Raw genomic sequence first — 16793 nt, 5'->3', positions numbered from 1 at the left:
TGCTGATCGAACAGGCTTTTCATTGAATGGCTAATTAATCCAGTCGGACGCAACATATACAGCAGTTATATATTATATTAGTAGCATATTCGTTATATTTTTCATAAGATATATATATATTATATCCGATACGACTATGTACCATCTACTGGACACTTGAGGTACAATACCAGTGACCTTTACGGTTGGAGCAGGAACAATAATAATTTTATCACTAATTGTATATGCAAAATAATCGTTTAGGAAATATTATCTAAAGTCTGTAAATGCCTTATTTTTCTTCTGTATAAATATACATATATAAATAAACTAAAGCTACATAGCTTGTAGATTTTTTTAATAAAACGTATAGGCAGCATCAAAAGGTAATAAAACAATTTTCGTCAATTTCGATTCATAACCTTTGACGATTACAAATAAAAGTTACATTTAAAAAATCGAAATAACATAAACTAAAAACAAGAATCTTAACAATATCATAGCAAAGGTGTTAATTTCACCGAACTAAATATACACTAAAAATCTTATATAAAATACGGTGGTTGAAAAAGATTATACCTTAGCGTATAAGGAATTATGACATAAAAAAAAAAACTAATTTTTATAATCTTTGGTTGCTGTTACACACTTATACAAAATAAAAAAGTAACATGGCCGACTTCTAGATAAGAAACAGAAGTCAGTACACATTTTGTTATTTCTAAAATCACCATTTTAAAAAAAATACAGACGAATTGATAACCTCCTCATTTTTGAAGTCGGTTGAAAAGAATACTATTATGTTGTTGATGAATATTTTATTACAATATACCAGTTTATACCCAGTATTATAAGTTCAGACCATATGACTTTTATATGCTCGGTTTGCGGACGAGTATTTGGGCCATCTGATGGCAAGTGGTCACCACCGCCTACAGACATTAGCGCAGTAAGGAATGGCGAATATTTCTATATTAACCATTCCTTACATCGCCAATATACCATCAACCTTGGGAACTAAGATATTATGTCCCTTGTGCCTGTAGCTACACTGGCTCACTTACCCTTCAAACCGGCACACACGTCGTATAGTAAAAAAATCTATTGATTGTAAAGTACGACACAACTTAGATTAAGCATCGGCAAATTCAATAAAACCGATCACTACCGATTTTATACAACCAATAGAAAAAGCACCATATCGCGCCATTCGACGCTATTCGTCGCTATAGATTCTCGCGTCAGTTCAACCCGAGAAAGCAAGTGAATGAAAAACGACGTGTCAAATTGACGAATATTTTTGGTCATATGATATTACAAGTTATTACGTTTGTCTAAAGATCATATTCACATAAGAAATAAATATTGATAATCTGGGACAGCGTACTTAATTCGGATGTGATCGGTTTTACGAATTTTGCCGATGCGACATCTAAGTTGTATCGTACTATACGTGCTTATATCTTGGTTACTTAGTATAATGCGATGTTCACGCAGCTCCTGCCTGCGGCCATAAGCAATAATATGTAGAATAGTTCGTTAAGAATAAGACTTATTTTGAATACAAAGGAAACAGTGGCTAGTATTGTTTACTACTGAAAACAGTAGGAAACAGTACTAGCCACTGTTTACTAGTAAGTACTCTCCAAAAAATACGTAACTATCAGTAAAGAAACCACAAGTAGCTTAATATTAACAGTATTAGACTTATCTCTGACTAACGTCATAGACAAATCGAAAACGTTCCATCGTATCAGCGTTTAATTCCAGGTTATACTTATTCATTAAAATTGTATAAAAATACTCGTAAATATTATCATATTCAGTACCTTTATGTAGTTATTCATTATATGTATTCAAATTTATTGAAACGTACAAAAATATCACAAATTTCTCAGCAACGTCACTTTGACACTTAAATCTAATATATTTCATAATCTATATTATAAATGCGAAAATAACTCTGTACGTTACTTTTTCACAGTAAAACTGATGAGCCGGTTTAGATGAAATTTGGTATGGAGATAGTTTGAGTCCTCAGGAAGGACATAAGTCTTTTCAATTCTTACCTCGAAAATGGCGGTGACGATTCCCGCTTAATTCAAACATATTTTTATAAATTCCTACAAAATACAATATATAAATTCAATAATGATTTCAAAATGAACATTTTGGGTTGTACTACTAGTACTAACCAGTAGCGGATTTACAAATTTGCCGCTAGTAGGCTACTCGATTTTTGCTACTGACTTTTAAAATTCGATACGTTTGTTTAGTTCACAATCACAATTTATTCTGAAAATGAAAATTTAGAATTGTTTTCTATCGTCCTCATTACATTGACATTTTCCCGTTATCATCTAGTTCATAATCATACTAGATTATGAACTAGATGATATTTCTGTGAGTTACTAGTTTATTTTTGCAACCCATTATGTAGTGACGATTATACGGATTAAGGACGTAATGTGTATATATATAATTACATTTTTTTTATTACTGTAAGATATAGACAATTTGGGCTAAATTTGCCTCCCCTCTAAATTTGCCGCCCTAGGCTCCAGCCTACTTAGCCTATTGGTAAATCCACTACTGGTACTAACACTTATGATTAATATCATTTTCCTCCCGCAGTTGCTTCAATTCAGTACATTCAACCCCACTTTCCCCCTCAGGAACATCATTAACACCAGTACTTAAAATATCTTGTATCTCACGTAAACTCTTCCCTCTCGTTTCGGGTACAATGAAATACGAAAAAATAGCACCCGATATTGCAACTAAAGCGAATATAAAGAACACTCCCCAAAGACCCGAAACATTCTTGATCGCTTGATAGCTTTTCGCTACCGAAAAGCCTAGGAAACCTCCAAAAACGTTGAGTGACGTCATTGCGACGGCTTTGACATTCAAAGGGAAGATTTCAGCTTGAATGATTCCAATTATGGAATTGAATCCAACGGTTGATATAACGTTAGAGAAGATTATGGCGACAAATGGGACGAACCCAAAAGTACGGAGCGATGAATGACCAATATTAAATACTTCTTGTAAGAAAAAATATGTGCCGGCTATCGCTAAAGAGACCCCTGTGCCTAAAAAGGAATATATGAGGAGTGGTCGTCGCCCGACTCTGTCCGCCAAACATGACGACATAATACCTGAAATTAACAAATAAAAACAATGCAAGGTTATGTTTTAAAGTTTTTTTTTTATTAATTATTATTAGATTTATCTGGCAGTATTAACATTATTACATAATTCAAATTTACAAAACTATTCCCTTGTTATAAAACTGGCAAATCGATTACTTGGCCTTGGTGCGACTCGGTACATACAACCCACTTATCATAAATTCCATCGAATTGCAATACAAATTGTTGTTAACATTTGGAAGGATGAGTGGGCCAGTGTACAGGCACATGGGACACAACATCTAGATCGCAAGATTGGAGGCGAATTTTCGCTGTTGTAATCATCCAACCAACCATTTAAGGTTAAAATTTATACTTTTAATTTATCAATTTGCCTTCTTTTAATTTAACAAATAACGAACATATTTTTAAAACCAAAGATTTAAATCGTTAGATGCGCCCCTGCCATAGTATAACCGCTATAAAATGTGTCAATACTCAAATGAGTCAGCTCACTCATTCGCAATCAGTGTTCATTTATACGTAGTGACAGTCAGACGTCATCCATTGTAATTAATGCGCTAATTATAATCCAAAAAAAATCGCAAAATGCCGTCATGTGCCTTTTGAAGGTGCAATCACAACTCAAGAAATACTAATAAAGCCCAGGGTGTAACATTTCACTCGTAACTATTTATATTTATTTTAATATTGAATTTATTTTATTCCGATGTCCGACAAGACTACGAAATGAAAGAAATTGTGCGACAGAGAAAGTAGTATGGCAAAATTTATGTAATTAACAGAGATGAAACTATTGTCTCAGTACCATTCTATTAACTAATATAACTAGATACACGGAAGTAGTACGGAAGCCGCTTGGAAAGGGATCATCTATAAATGGACATTAACAGCGGCAATCCTGTGGTAGCGTCGGCATTTTATGTTTTATAAATATTATATAACAAAAAATGTTTTAAATTTCACCGTAATATATTTTGTAATATTAATCCGACAAAATATATTTTTGCTCTTAGAAATCTAGTAGCTTAGTAAATTATGGATGTTTTATTAAAAATGGTTCAGTTGTTCAATCAAGAGTAACTTATTTGGTGCTGGAATAAAATTTAAATAATTGAAAGTACCTTTGTCATATTACGTTTTTATTATTTAGATTTCCGCAAGACACACGAACGTTAGCTACGAAATTTAGTCCAGTTTGTTCTGCCTAGAACAACCAGCAACTTGGAACCATAAAATACAATTAATAAAGTCTGTAATTTAATGCTACGCTGATGTAAGCCTTCATCAGATTCATAAAAATGTTAAGAGAACAAACAGTCAAAAGTATAATAAATTGATTTTATTTCATGGAGAATAAATATTATGCAATAACAATAAAATTATAATACATTTTTTATAGTACATTTATATTTTTTTTTGTTGAAATGAAAAGTGTTTCTTAATAACGTGTTAAAATTGCAAAAAATACATTTTTGTAATTTTTACAAATTATTTCCTTTAACAACCTAATTTCTTACATTTTACAATTTGATGAATTTGTTGACCGTACTTCGCGCGCATTCGTGTGAGCGCGTAAGCCATCGTAAGCGACTTGTCAACACACGCATTGTAAAAATTATTCCACAGTTTTTTAAGGTGAGGGCGCATCTAACGATTTAAATCTTTGTTTAAAACTAACTCAATTCTTACTTGTAGGAGTTTTTATTATATATATCATATTCTATCGAATTATGCCTTATTTACTAGCAATTTCAATTAACGAATCGGCAAAGATAAAACTTACCAACAAGAAATTTAACAGCACCAAATATAATGAGAAGCGTGGAGAGTTTCATATCGGAGTCAATTTCCTGCATTATCCTTCCCATGTACTGTTGGATCGTTACGGCTCCAGTCATTATTTGAGTTATTTTTAACCCTGAATAACACATTAATAATTATGTTGTCTTAAATTTTTATTTAAACATTAATAATTATTTACTTACAATATTAGCATTAGCTGAGATGGCCCAGTGGTGAAAACGATAAGATGCACGCATCTTAACCGATGACTTCAAACCCAGATAAGCATCACTATATATATATATGTGCTTAATTTGTGTTTGTAATTCATATCGTGCTCGGTGGTGAAGGGAAACATCGTGAGGAAACCTGCATGTCTAATTTCATCGAAATTCTGCCACATGCGCATTCCACCAACCCGCATTAGAACCTTAGTGGGAGAGGAGGCCTTAGCCCAGCAGTGGTAAATTCACAGGCGGTTACTGTACGGCCTGGTGGCATCGACATATTTCTGCCAGCTAATTGTGATAATAGTTTTAATTCTTGCGGATGTCTAAATAGATACAGAAGTTCCGCATTTGCAGATGCAGATGCAAATATTTGCAACAACTCTAGTACATTCTATATGTTGTGGATCTTCTGGTAAAGATGGACGCGCTTGACACATTTCTCTTAGTCGACATACACGTTTTGCCATGGGCTCACTTAACAAATCTGTAGTTTAATAATACAACCACGCCGCGTTCCAAGTGAACAATTGTCCAGTAGTGTGGGTTTGATTTACAATCGAATCCGAAAGAAAATAGCAATATTGCTTACCAGTATTATGTACCAATTCTTAATTCCTTTTAAAAGAAAATATTTGAAAATACGTTCTTTTCTTCTTCCTTAATTTTAGAAACATTAAAAAAAATGTAAAAATGAATTTGAAAAGAAAATAAACAAAAAAAGTCGAGTTCCGCATTCGCATCCGCGGATGTGAAAAAATTCGCATCATGCAATGTACATACGAGTACACAATTCACAAAAACTTTCCTATTAACAGATCCAAAAATGTCTGTAAAATGCTTCTTGGATTATTATATACTACTGCGCTAGCGCCAAATAATTTGAACCGATTTCAATTAAGTTTTTTTTTGTATTATATGTGTTTTACGGGCGAGTGTTCTTAGACCGAGCGCTATTGTACAAAATAATAATACGTGTTAGATAAAAGATGAGATAGGTAAGCATGTGATACTAATTAATTAGGAGCGGTCCCCCAACGCGAAGTTTTTTTTTTTGATATTAATACATACTTATACATATAGGTACTTTAGGATTAATTTTCTTTTATAATTTTTTACTTTTTAAAGGTAAATTATGTTTTTTGTGGCGTGGGTTTCTGAAATTTTTAATTTAACAAAGACAAGCAAATCAGTCTTGAACATTTACCTGCGGCTATAATGATTGGGCGTCGGTACTGCCTGCCTATGAACAGCTCCCTGGTCGAGCTCGAGTTTTTCATCTCCTTCGAAACATCCTGTCTCATCATTTCCAATTCAGTTTCGACATTCTGCAATAAGTATTGAATTATTGAACCAATGTACAGTCAGAGTAAGAAAACCTTCGTCAGTTTTCCCTTATCAAGTCTTAAGCTCTTAGTACCTTTTGGATCTAATACATCAAATCATTGCGACGTAATGTCATGCTCAATCGGTAAAGCAGATTATCGATCATACTGAGCACACGGAAATAGATCTTAAGGTGACGAACCTTTTCTCAGCCCGACTGTACAAAAGCTTGTATCGTGATATGACATAGGATCGCATAGTTTCCTTAGTTATGTATTAAAATAAATAGTCGTATTTATTAAAATCGTTTCCATCAACATTTAAAAAAAATATTTTTTTAATATACATATGTAGACGGACGAGCAGTCGAGCCATCTGATAATTAGTGGTCACCACCCCCCATAGTCAATGGCGCTGGAAGAAATATTAACCATTCCTTACATTGCCAACGCGTCACCGACGTTGGGAACTAAGATGATATGTCCCTTGTGCCTTTAGTTATACTTAATAAACTTTAGTAGACTTAGCACTTTTTACCAGCTTGTCTGGATTGGCCATTCACTCTTCGCTTATTTTCTGCAAAACATAAGCAACTTCCCACACACACACACACACACACACACACGCACGCACGCACGAACGCACGCACACACACACACATACACACACACAACACAACTTTGAAAACAGATATGTCTGAGGTTCCACAGTTGGCAACGCATCGGAACAAGGAAACCCTTTTACTGTAGTATCTCATGTGACTAGTTATTTGTATAAGTTACGAAAATACTATTTCAGCTACCGTCATTTCAGTATGAAAACCAAAATAAAAAGACCTCTTACCTCCTTCTCTTTTAACCGCGACAAAGCTCTTCTCGCGTGTTCAACTTTGCCCTCCTTCAGATAGAAATATGGCGACTCAGGAATACATAGACAAGCCACGAAGAAGATCAGCGGCAGCACGGATATAGAATAATTCAGGACGTCGTACGATAAGAACGGCCCGATGGATATCATGAGAAGACTTCCGAAGTTAAACATAAACCTGGTGCCGACGGAAAGTTTACCGCGCAGGTCTTTGTCTGATATTTCGGCGAGGTAAATCGAGATAACCTGAAAAGAATACAAATTCATAGATTTATAGATAAAAATAGTTTAATTATTCCAATAAATAACGAATCTTTACTATAAAGTCAGAGTGAGAAAAGGTTCGTCACATTAAGATCTATTTTCGTCTGCTCAGTATAAGCGATAATCTGCTTCACCGATCGAGAATGACATATTGCGTCGCAATGTTATTATAACTGCTAGCGCGCACTGGTGATTTTTGTCAAGGTGACTGTTTCGTCACTCTTGTCAAGTCCGTGAATATCTATGGAGTTGCGCACACGTTACGACTTGACAATTGGGTGACATTTGTGTCCGCCGACCGGCGAACAAGCCCGTGACGAAACTGTTAGCGTCTTTACGTTTTTTCATAGCAATACGCGCACTACGACAAATTTATCACTCACGTCGTCAGTCTTTCGCTATCTGCACTTTGACTGCCGGCGACTTTGGCGCGCGCAAAATGGCGTCATCTATTCAAAACGTAAACTTCTAAGAGAAGAAGTGGAAAAGAGACCAGCTCTTTATGATAAAAAATTGAAAGAGTATTTAGATATTCACGTGAAAATCACGTGGGAAGAAATTACTACCCAGTATTCTCTTCGCTTTCTTTTTCTCCCGAGTCTCACGAGCTTACAGCAACCGTCTCTTCGAAATCCATAGTGGCAAATGACACTTCGATTTCGAAAATGTTTTGTCACCGTCTCTATTAATGAGCGCACTTCACTTTGGAAACGTGACGTGACAATGACAAACACTTTAAAGTCACCGTGACAAAATCACCGGTGCGCGCTAGCTCTTAGTCACATCTAGCCAAGAGTATTATGTAAGTTTCATTTTATATGCAGTTGTCAGTTCAGTGCTTTAGTTTCAAAAGGTACTAAGAGTTGACGACTTGCTAAAGGAGTTACAAAACTGACGAAGGTTTTCTTACTCTGACTGTACACTAGTGGGTCGTGAAACTTCTAGTTTTTTCAAATGATTTCTTAGCTGTTTCAAAACCTCTGACATAATTTGTTTTGATTTTATTTCAGTGTAAACTAATCAAACCATTTTCAGATTATGTTTTCAATATCAAAAAATATATTTCTGTCAAACCGGTTAACCGGCTAGTAACTTTCTTCCGCTCTTTAAAATTAATTATTTAATTAATTACAACAATTTAATAAATGAAAATCAAGAACCTTTTTTAATTTTCTGCACCTGTACAGCTAGATTCGAAGTGAGAGCACAACCGATATTTTATGTGCAACTATCGCCCCATAATCAATGGGAAAAAATCTGCTTACGATATTAATACATAAAGATTCTTCGCCGGGGAAGTGAGATTTGGATTTCCATCTCATGAAGAAGATTTTTTGTGACTAGCCCGCGACCTTGTACGCTTTTTAATAAATACTGTAGCCTAAGTTACTCCTTATTATATCAGTTATCTGCCAGTAAAAAATCCGTCAAAATCGGAATTTAATAATAAAAATAAAAATTCGAAATTAGCCGGAACAAACATACAGACAGACAAATATGGTAAAAAAAAAGTTATGCATTGAGTAAAAAAGGGCTATTTTAATATTACAAACAGACACTTGAATTTTGTTATATGTATAGATTGCGCACACTTTTGCACCATAATATTTCGTGTACCCCCCCTTAAAAAAACACCACTTTACCCAAAATCAGACAGACATAATAAATTAGATATGATAACAGTACATAGAACATATTTGACATAATGTATAGAAAGACACAAATTAGATGTAGCATCGGAAAATGCAATGGAATGAAAATAAAACCGATCACTGCCGATTTACACAACCAATAGAAATAGCTCCCTATCGCGCCATTCCACGCTATTCGTCGCTGTAGATTCTCGCGTCAGAAAAAGCAAGTGCATGTAAATCGACGTATCAAATTGACAAATATATTAGGTCATATGATATTACAACTTATTACGTTTGTGTAAAGATCATATTCACATGAAAAATAAATGTTGCTGTTTTGGGATGCCGTACTCAATTCGGATGTGATCGGTTTTACGGATTTTGCCGATGCTACATCTAAATTGTGTCGTACTATACGTAATAAATAACTAAACATTATACGCTAAAATAAAATACTCACAGTAGCAACCATTCCCGTTCCAAATCCCCAGAGTAATTTCATCGCGCAAAGGAGCCAAGCTTGGGATGCCGTCGCCGCAATTAACTGAAAAAAAAACACGTTTGATAAAATCAAAATCAAAATATCCTTTATTCGAATAGGCTTACAAATGCATCTTTGAATTGTCGTGTTACAAACCGATTCGTAAAGTAGATTCTAACCATAAGAACCGGCAAAAAACTCAGTAATCACTCTTCCACCATTTTAATTACATAGTATGTCAGTAAATTACAATTAATTTTTTATGATTTCAATTGTTGCCGTGGTCAAGTAGTGTGTACACTGATTATCATGGGTACGCCACTCCCAAGTCCCGGGTTCGATTCTCGGCCGAGTCGGTGTAGAAAATTTATTGGTTTTCTATTTTGCTTTGGGTCTGGGTGTTTGTGGTACCGTCGTTACTTCTGATTTTCCATAACACAAGTGCTTTAGCTGCTTACATTGGGATCAGAGTAATGTATGTGATTTTCTCCAATATTTATGATATAATTATGATTTTTTTATATAAACTTTCCTTGAAAATAATGTATATTGTACCATTCCGATAGCAAACGGTGCAGCGCTGGTGAGAACTGTCGCTCGTCTTCCAAACATATCAGAGACAAATCTTGTAGCCAAACTGCCCAATACAAAGCCTGGGGAAGACATGGCCAGCATCGTTGCTATTTCATTCTGCAAATACAATATTTACATCGAAATAAAATAACATTAATTTTATTTGAGCGTTGCTTTCATCTTGATGAACATTAAATTATACTAATATTTTACACTAAATGTGCGCGCGACCTTGTACGCGTTTGAATTCTACAATAGAAAAACATTGTAGCCTAAGTTACACCTTATTATATCAGTTATCTCCCAGTGACAGTTCCGTCAAAATGAGTCCAACCGTTTCAGAGGTTAGCCGGAACCATAAGACAGACAGACAGACAAAAATTGTAAAAAGTGTTATTTTGGTATACGTACCGTGAATACATAGCATTAAGTAAAAAAGGGCTATTTTAATATGACAAACAGACTCTCTAATTTTATTATATGTATATGTATAGATTATGCATGTTTGTTTGAACTGTTTAATATTGTATGTTATTTTTCATATTAAATTGGAATTAATTCTTGAAAAATCTTGATAGAAAGTTATATTTTTTTTATGGTATAGGTTGGCGGACGAGCATATGGGCTACCTGATGGTAAGTGGTCACCATCACCCATAGACAATGACGCTGTAAGAAATATTAACTATTCTTTACATCGTCAATGTGCCACCATCCTTGGGAACTAAGACGTTATGTCCCTTGTGTCTGTAGTTACACTGTGTTAATTAAATGCAGTTGTGTATCACACACTGGTCCAATATTTCAGTAAAAGTCCAAATCCGGATGATACCAGATAGTATACATTCGATGTATTACTTACTTATGCAACTGAATGAAATTTAATCCGGCCTTGTCCAAATCCGTTCATTAAACGAACCCGGGGATTCACTTTTCATCAATCATTCATTCATTCATCAACTTAGTTAATTTGTAACATTAGTATTATTAGTATAAAGTCATTAAATAAGTAAACATTACATTAAAAAAGTATTACTTAATACCCACGTTTTTATTTGCAAATCATTTTTATTTTTAAAATACTACCAAATCAGGCAACATTACTTAAAATAGAAACAAAATTTTTATTTTGATCATGATTTTAACGTAACGCGGTCACGGTCAACATTCGCCTGTAAAATGACATCTAAAATTGAATTTCAGACATAGGCCAGCAGTTGTATTTATACTGTAATGCCAGTGGCGTAGCTATCGTAGGGCAGGTACTTTGCATCAGGGCCCCTGAGTGCACGGGGCCCTATAAACTATACCTTAAGCTTCTGAAGCAGGAAAAACACGACCCTGCGCACAAGATTTCTTATTTGTATCTTTAATTTTAAAGGGTAATCATTAGTTTTAGAGGGATGGGAAAGAGGGGGTGAAGGCCCGATTCTTTTTCTATGCACCGGGCCCCTTCGTCACCTAGGTACGCCACTGTGTAATGCCTGGCTCCGTATAGCTCGTTAGTAGGTTCCAACAGCAAAGGTGTAGTAATAAAAAAATGTAAAGTTTAATAGATTCAAGGGAATTTAAAACGCAAACATATAGAATACTTTACATAATCTCTAATGTATAAAAAATTCAAAATGTTAATTTTGAATTTTTTACAATGTTAATTTTGAATTTTTTACAAATGGCAACAATAAAGATGATTTTTGTTATGGTAACTCGCAAATAGTCATATTATTTTAAAACATTACTTATTTTGAAATGCCTGTTGCATTTCAATTGTAATTGACTTAATTTTTAATTTAAAAGCGTTTTAGGGCCGTGTCAACTGTGGGACGATACTTTCTCTTGAAATTATATTAATAAAATGATCAAACAAGAAGAAATGTTTGCTTACATCCGTTATGTTAAAACTTGTTTCATTGCTGTGAAGTTTTGGTAAAACAGGTGTTGGCCACGCAGATATAACTCCCATTGTTGCGGTTGCTAGGGATACTGAAAATTAGAATTTTTATTTTATAACATTATAATTATTATTATTATCATTAAAAAAAGACAGTTGCTTATAGTAACAATGTTGCCATAAATACTCTAAGGTATTTCGCAAAATCTTCTGATAGAATAATTGAATACGCAATGGTAACAATGCCATTCATACAAAAAATATAAAAAAATTGTTACCACGAAATAAATTTCCAAATAAAGATAAACACCAAGCTTCCATTTACACAAATACAATGGATCCTTATTGAGCTTCTAGGGCAAGTTACGAGATAAAAATTAACGAAGAGATCATACTTGCCTTTTAAAAAAATGTTTTATTGAATGACAAAATCTATTTTATCCAAAATTATAATTTAAAACAAAAAAGGCTTTAGTTGAAAAATTAAATAATTAATTCTATCACAGAAACAGAAAGTATAATAAAATCTTAAAATTAACTTCGAGTTTTTAATTGCTTATTTTGTTATTGTCGAATCAAATGCTGCCACTTGGAACTTGGATAATCATATTATTATTTGTATATCACGTTGTTCTGAATGCATTAGAGATGCCGAGATTAATTTCCAGTGGAATATTCAAATCATATATTGAAAATTCCACCAACCCGCATTGGAACAGCGTCGTGGAATATGTTCCAAACCTTCTCCTCAAAGGGAGAGGAGGCCTTTAGCCCAGCAGTGGGAATATACAAACTGTTGTTGTTGTTGTATATTAAAATCTATAAATAATAACTATTCGAAGTACTTCAAGCGCCAAATAGTAGGTACAAAAATTCAGGGCTATTGATTAAAACCGACATTAAGTTCTAAGTCACGATCCTGCGCATATTCTTTTAGAAAATGCAAGTAAAAAGAAGTTTTTTTTTTCAATTAATACTATCTTTTAATCGGTATCTTCTATCGCGAAATCGTTATCGTCTGATTAAAAAAATCTGTATCAATAATTTATTTATTTAATACATATGTGTGGCCTCATTTTGCAAATATTAAAATGCAATCAAAATCGGTTATATTGCAATCTTATCGAGTTAAGCTACAACATTGAAATTGCTAATTACTTATATTTTTAAAAATAGAACGATCATTTTTTAAAAAAAAAATCAGTATTCAATTTTTAAGTCTGCGTATTATATAAAAAAATTAGTTTTAATTTAAAAACTCACAAGCAAAAGCCGCAAAATATTGTACTCTTCTGCCTCTCTCCATGTTCTGAAAAAAAAAAGTTTGATGTTTAGTATGCACTAAGGTACAGTATAACAGTGAAATATTTATATTTTCATATTGTAATTTTTTTATATGTAATCTCAACGGACTAACAATTGCATCCGTGCACTAATCTATACATATAATAAAATTGGAGTGTCTGTTTGTAATATTAAAGTAGCCCCTTTTTACTCAATGCATATGTATGTATACACGGTACATGTAACAAACTATTTATTTTTTTAATTTTTGTCTGTCTGTTTGTTCCGGCTAATCTCTGGAACGGCTAGACTGATTTTGACGGGAGTACAACTGACAGATAACTGATATAATAAGGAGTAACTTAGGCTACAATATTATTTTTAACTGTACTACTATAACTCTACTACTCTATTTAAGCTTATCATTTGTGTTATTAGTGGGGGTGACGATAGCTAAATGGGCCTGCGATTTCTTTCATCGATTCTATGACTTTATACATCCCTTGGCGGCCCGTTAACCATTGAGCTATTGACGCTTCTACGTCAAAGATATATAAAAGTCTTTTTTTGCAATTTTTTACAATACCGGACTGCAAAACTAGAAATTTTGAAATGAAATGCAATTAAACAACATTATTATAAGAATAATTGTATTTAATTTTAAAGCTGTTTAATTTACCTATTAAATATTATAAATAAAATCAAATATAATTAATTACATATTTATTATTATTATGAGAAACAATTACGCATACTTATATCGATTTACTAATATTATTGGTTTACTAACAATAATTAAAATTCTTAATAACCTAATTTATATAAATCTACTTCTTATAAAAACTGTAGGATGTTGGTGTAAATAAAAGAGAGAGAGCTCAATTCAATTTTAATGTATTTCACCGAATGAATAAATATGATATATAAAGAAATATTTAATTTGACAATACTATAAAGTGAGTATTAGTGGCCAGTAGCAGGCAACACTTTCATAGTCATAAAATACTTTTTACAAGAGATTAAATCTGCCTATGAAAATCAATTGAAAAATAACTAAGTGAACTATTATTCAAAAAAAGATTTTGTTCTAGGAGCTCGCCGCTTCGTTCGCTTTTGAGGATTTTTTATCAGATATTAGGTACAAAAAAGTAGCCTATGCTCATCCTTGGAATTCTAGGCTGCTTCATACTCATAATGTTGTCTTAGATTTTCGCGATTATTACAAATTGAAATAAAACTAGTTTTAACGGATTTAAATCGCGTGTATTAATTACTTTTAACATCCCGACGTTTCGAGCACTTTACAGCGTTCGTGGTCCCGGGTAGACTCCCGGAGTTTTATTTCAATTGCTTCATACTCATCTAATTGGGATCAGTCCGTGTAAGAGCAACAGACAGACAGACCAACAGAGTTACTTCCGCATTTATAATATTATTATATAGACAAGGTGTGCCCGCAACCTTGTTTGCGAGGCGTCTGAATTTAACAAAATTATTATAGCCTAAGTTACTCCTTAGTATATCAGTTATCTGTCAGTGAATGTTCCGTCAAAATCGGTCCAGCCTTTCCAAAGATAAGCCAGAAGAAACAAACGTATGTCTGTCTGAAATTGTAAAAAAATGTTATTTCGGTAAAAAATTCGGTATACTAACCGTGTATAGATACATATGCATATGAGTAAAAAAAGGACTATTTTAATATTAAAAACAGACACTCCAATTTTATTATATTAGTATAGATTGAGCTGAGATGGCCGCGTGCTTCTTAACCGATGACTTCGGGTTTAAACCTAGGTAAGCACCACTATATACATATATGAGCTTAATTGTGTTTATAATCCATCGTACTTGGCGGTGAAGGAAAACATCGTGAGGAAACCTGCATGTGCCTAATGTTATTCCAACCCACATTGGAACAGCTAGGTGGAATATATTTCAAATCCTCTCCTTAGTGGGATAGGAAGCCTTAGCCCAGCAGTGGGAAATTTACAGGCTGTTACTTTAGTTTACTTTAGTATAGATTGATATTGTTAACTCTTTGCAATTGTATGCTATTGTGACTTATTCTGTGACAGTTGCTACGTACTATTCTAATTCTACTACTACTATAATAATATGTGGACCATAACAGATTCCAAACATAGGGATACTCAAAGACAGCTCGGTTAGGCTGCCGGGGGAAGAAAGCTGCAGAAGTCATTCAAGTAATCCATATACATAATTTCAAAAACATAAATAAAAAAGAGATACTCACTATGTTTCACTGAGTTTTCACAATCTTATCAGTCTGAAGCGATAAAGCAAGCACAAAAACCCATAACACAAAACTCAATATTAATTATTCGTATTTAATAATACCATTATTATTAATAATAAATCTTATAAAATAATAAACACGTCAATCGCGTGCACGTGTATCACGCAACTGAATCCAGTATACACTGATTATTTTCGATGTGGTTAGGAAGTGGTTATACTATACTCTTTGGCTTATCGCGAGTGGTGGTAGGTGCTTTATCGCTAGCATTAGCGAGAATGCTTTGTGTAAACAAAGCTTTACAATGTTTCGTATTATTCAGACTGGATTTTATATGTGCCTAATGCCTATGTTAAATCTCAAAATTTCAATTTTTCAATGACACAAGTTAATATAAATTAGCAACTTCGACCATGAACTGCTATAATACACGTATTTTATTTTTTCTCCCAAGAAGGCTCATTATAATTTCTTTTCGATGACATTCCGGGTCCGACTGGAAAAAAAAATCCTGCCTACAAGGAAATTTACCCGTTCGTTATTACTTTTGGTTTACCTTTTTTACCTTTCCTTATCGTCAATACTGGAAAAAATAAAAATTCTAATGCTCTAAACAGCAATAGGCTATTTGACTGGTTTATAAAATCCATTTTACATTATTTAGTAGAAGTTAAGGAATCCAGTAAAAGTTGATTTTATTATTTCTAGTACATATTTACCGAAAAATATCATATTAAAAATTCCATATTTAAATAGCGCGCAAAAACGCTACTTGAACAATAGGGCGCTGCAATGGGGTCTGAGACGTCACTTTCTTGTATTTTAATCTGTGGTACATATAGTAGAAAAGCAAGGTTAACAAGCTCCAATCAGGAGCGTTTTGTGTCACGTGATAAACGTTTGAAAAAATGCATTTTTATTTATGGATTTTTGGATAAATTAAGTATTATTTTTAACTTTCGTTAATAAATAACCATTAAACTCATAATATACACTGATTACAATAATTCACAATTTATTTTTCGCATTGTCAAATAGCCTATTATTATATTAGAGAATTGTAAGATGATA

General features: G+C 33.4%; 1 protein-coding gene across 1 annotated transcript; it reads right to left on the bottom strand.

The window, feature by feature from the left end:
- Positions 1 to 2467: 2467 nt before the first annotated feature.
- Positions 2468 to 15799, bottom strand: LOC124529980 (facilitated trehalose transporter Tret1-like). The gene is made up of 9 exons (XM_047103947.1): positions 15720 to 15799; positions 13445 to 13490; positions 12176 to 12273; positions 10274 to 10408; positions 9698 to 9781; positions 7316 to 7585; positions 6354 to 6474; positions 4921 to 5055; positions 2468 to 3140 (listed from the first exon to the last, which is right to left on the bottom strand). The coding sequence occupies exons 2-9, from the start codon at positions 13485 to 13487 to the stop codon at positions 2578 to 2580; spliced, it is 1449 nt and encodes a 482-aa protein (XP_046959903.1). The 5' UTR covers positions 13488 to 13490; positions 15720 to 15799; the 3' UTR covers positions 2468 to 2577.
- Positions 15800 to 16793: the final 994 nt, after the last annotated feature.

The sequence above is a fragment of the Vanessa cardui genome, chromosome 5, assembly GCF_905220365.1.
Source record: "Vanessa cardui chromosome 5, ilVanCard2.1, whole genome shotgun sequence".
In the NCBI taxonomy this organism is placed as follows: Eukaryota; Metazoa; Arthropoda; class Insecta; order Lepidoptera; family Nymphalidae; genus Vanessa; species Vanessa cardui.
The sequence above is the reverse complement of the archived record's forward strand: the minus strand, read 5'-3'. Positions and strand labels throughout refer to the sequence as shown.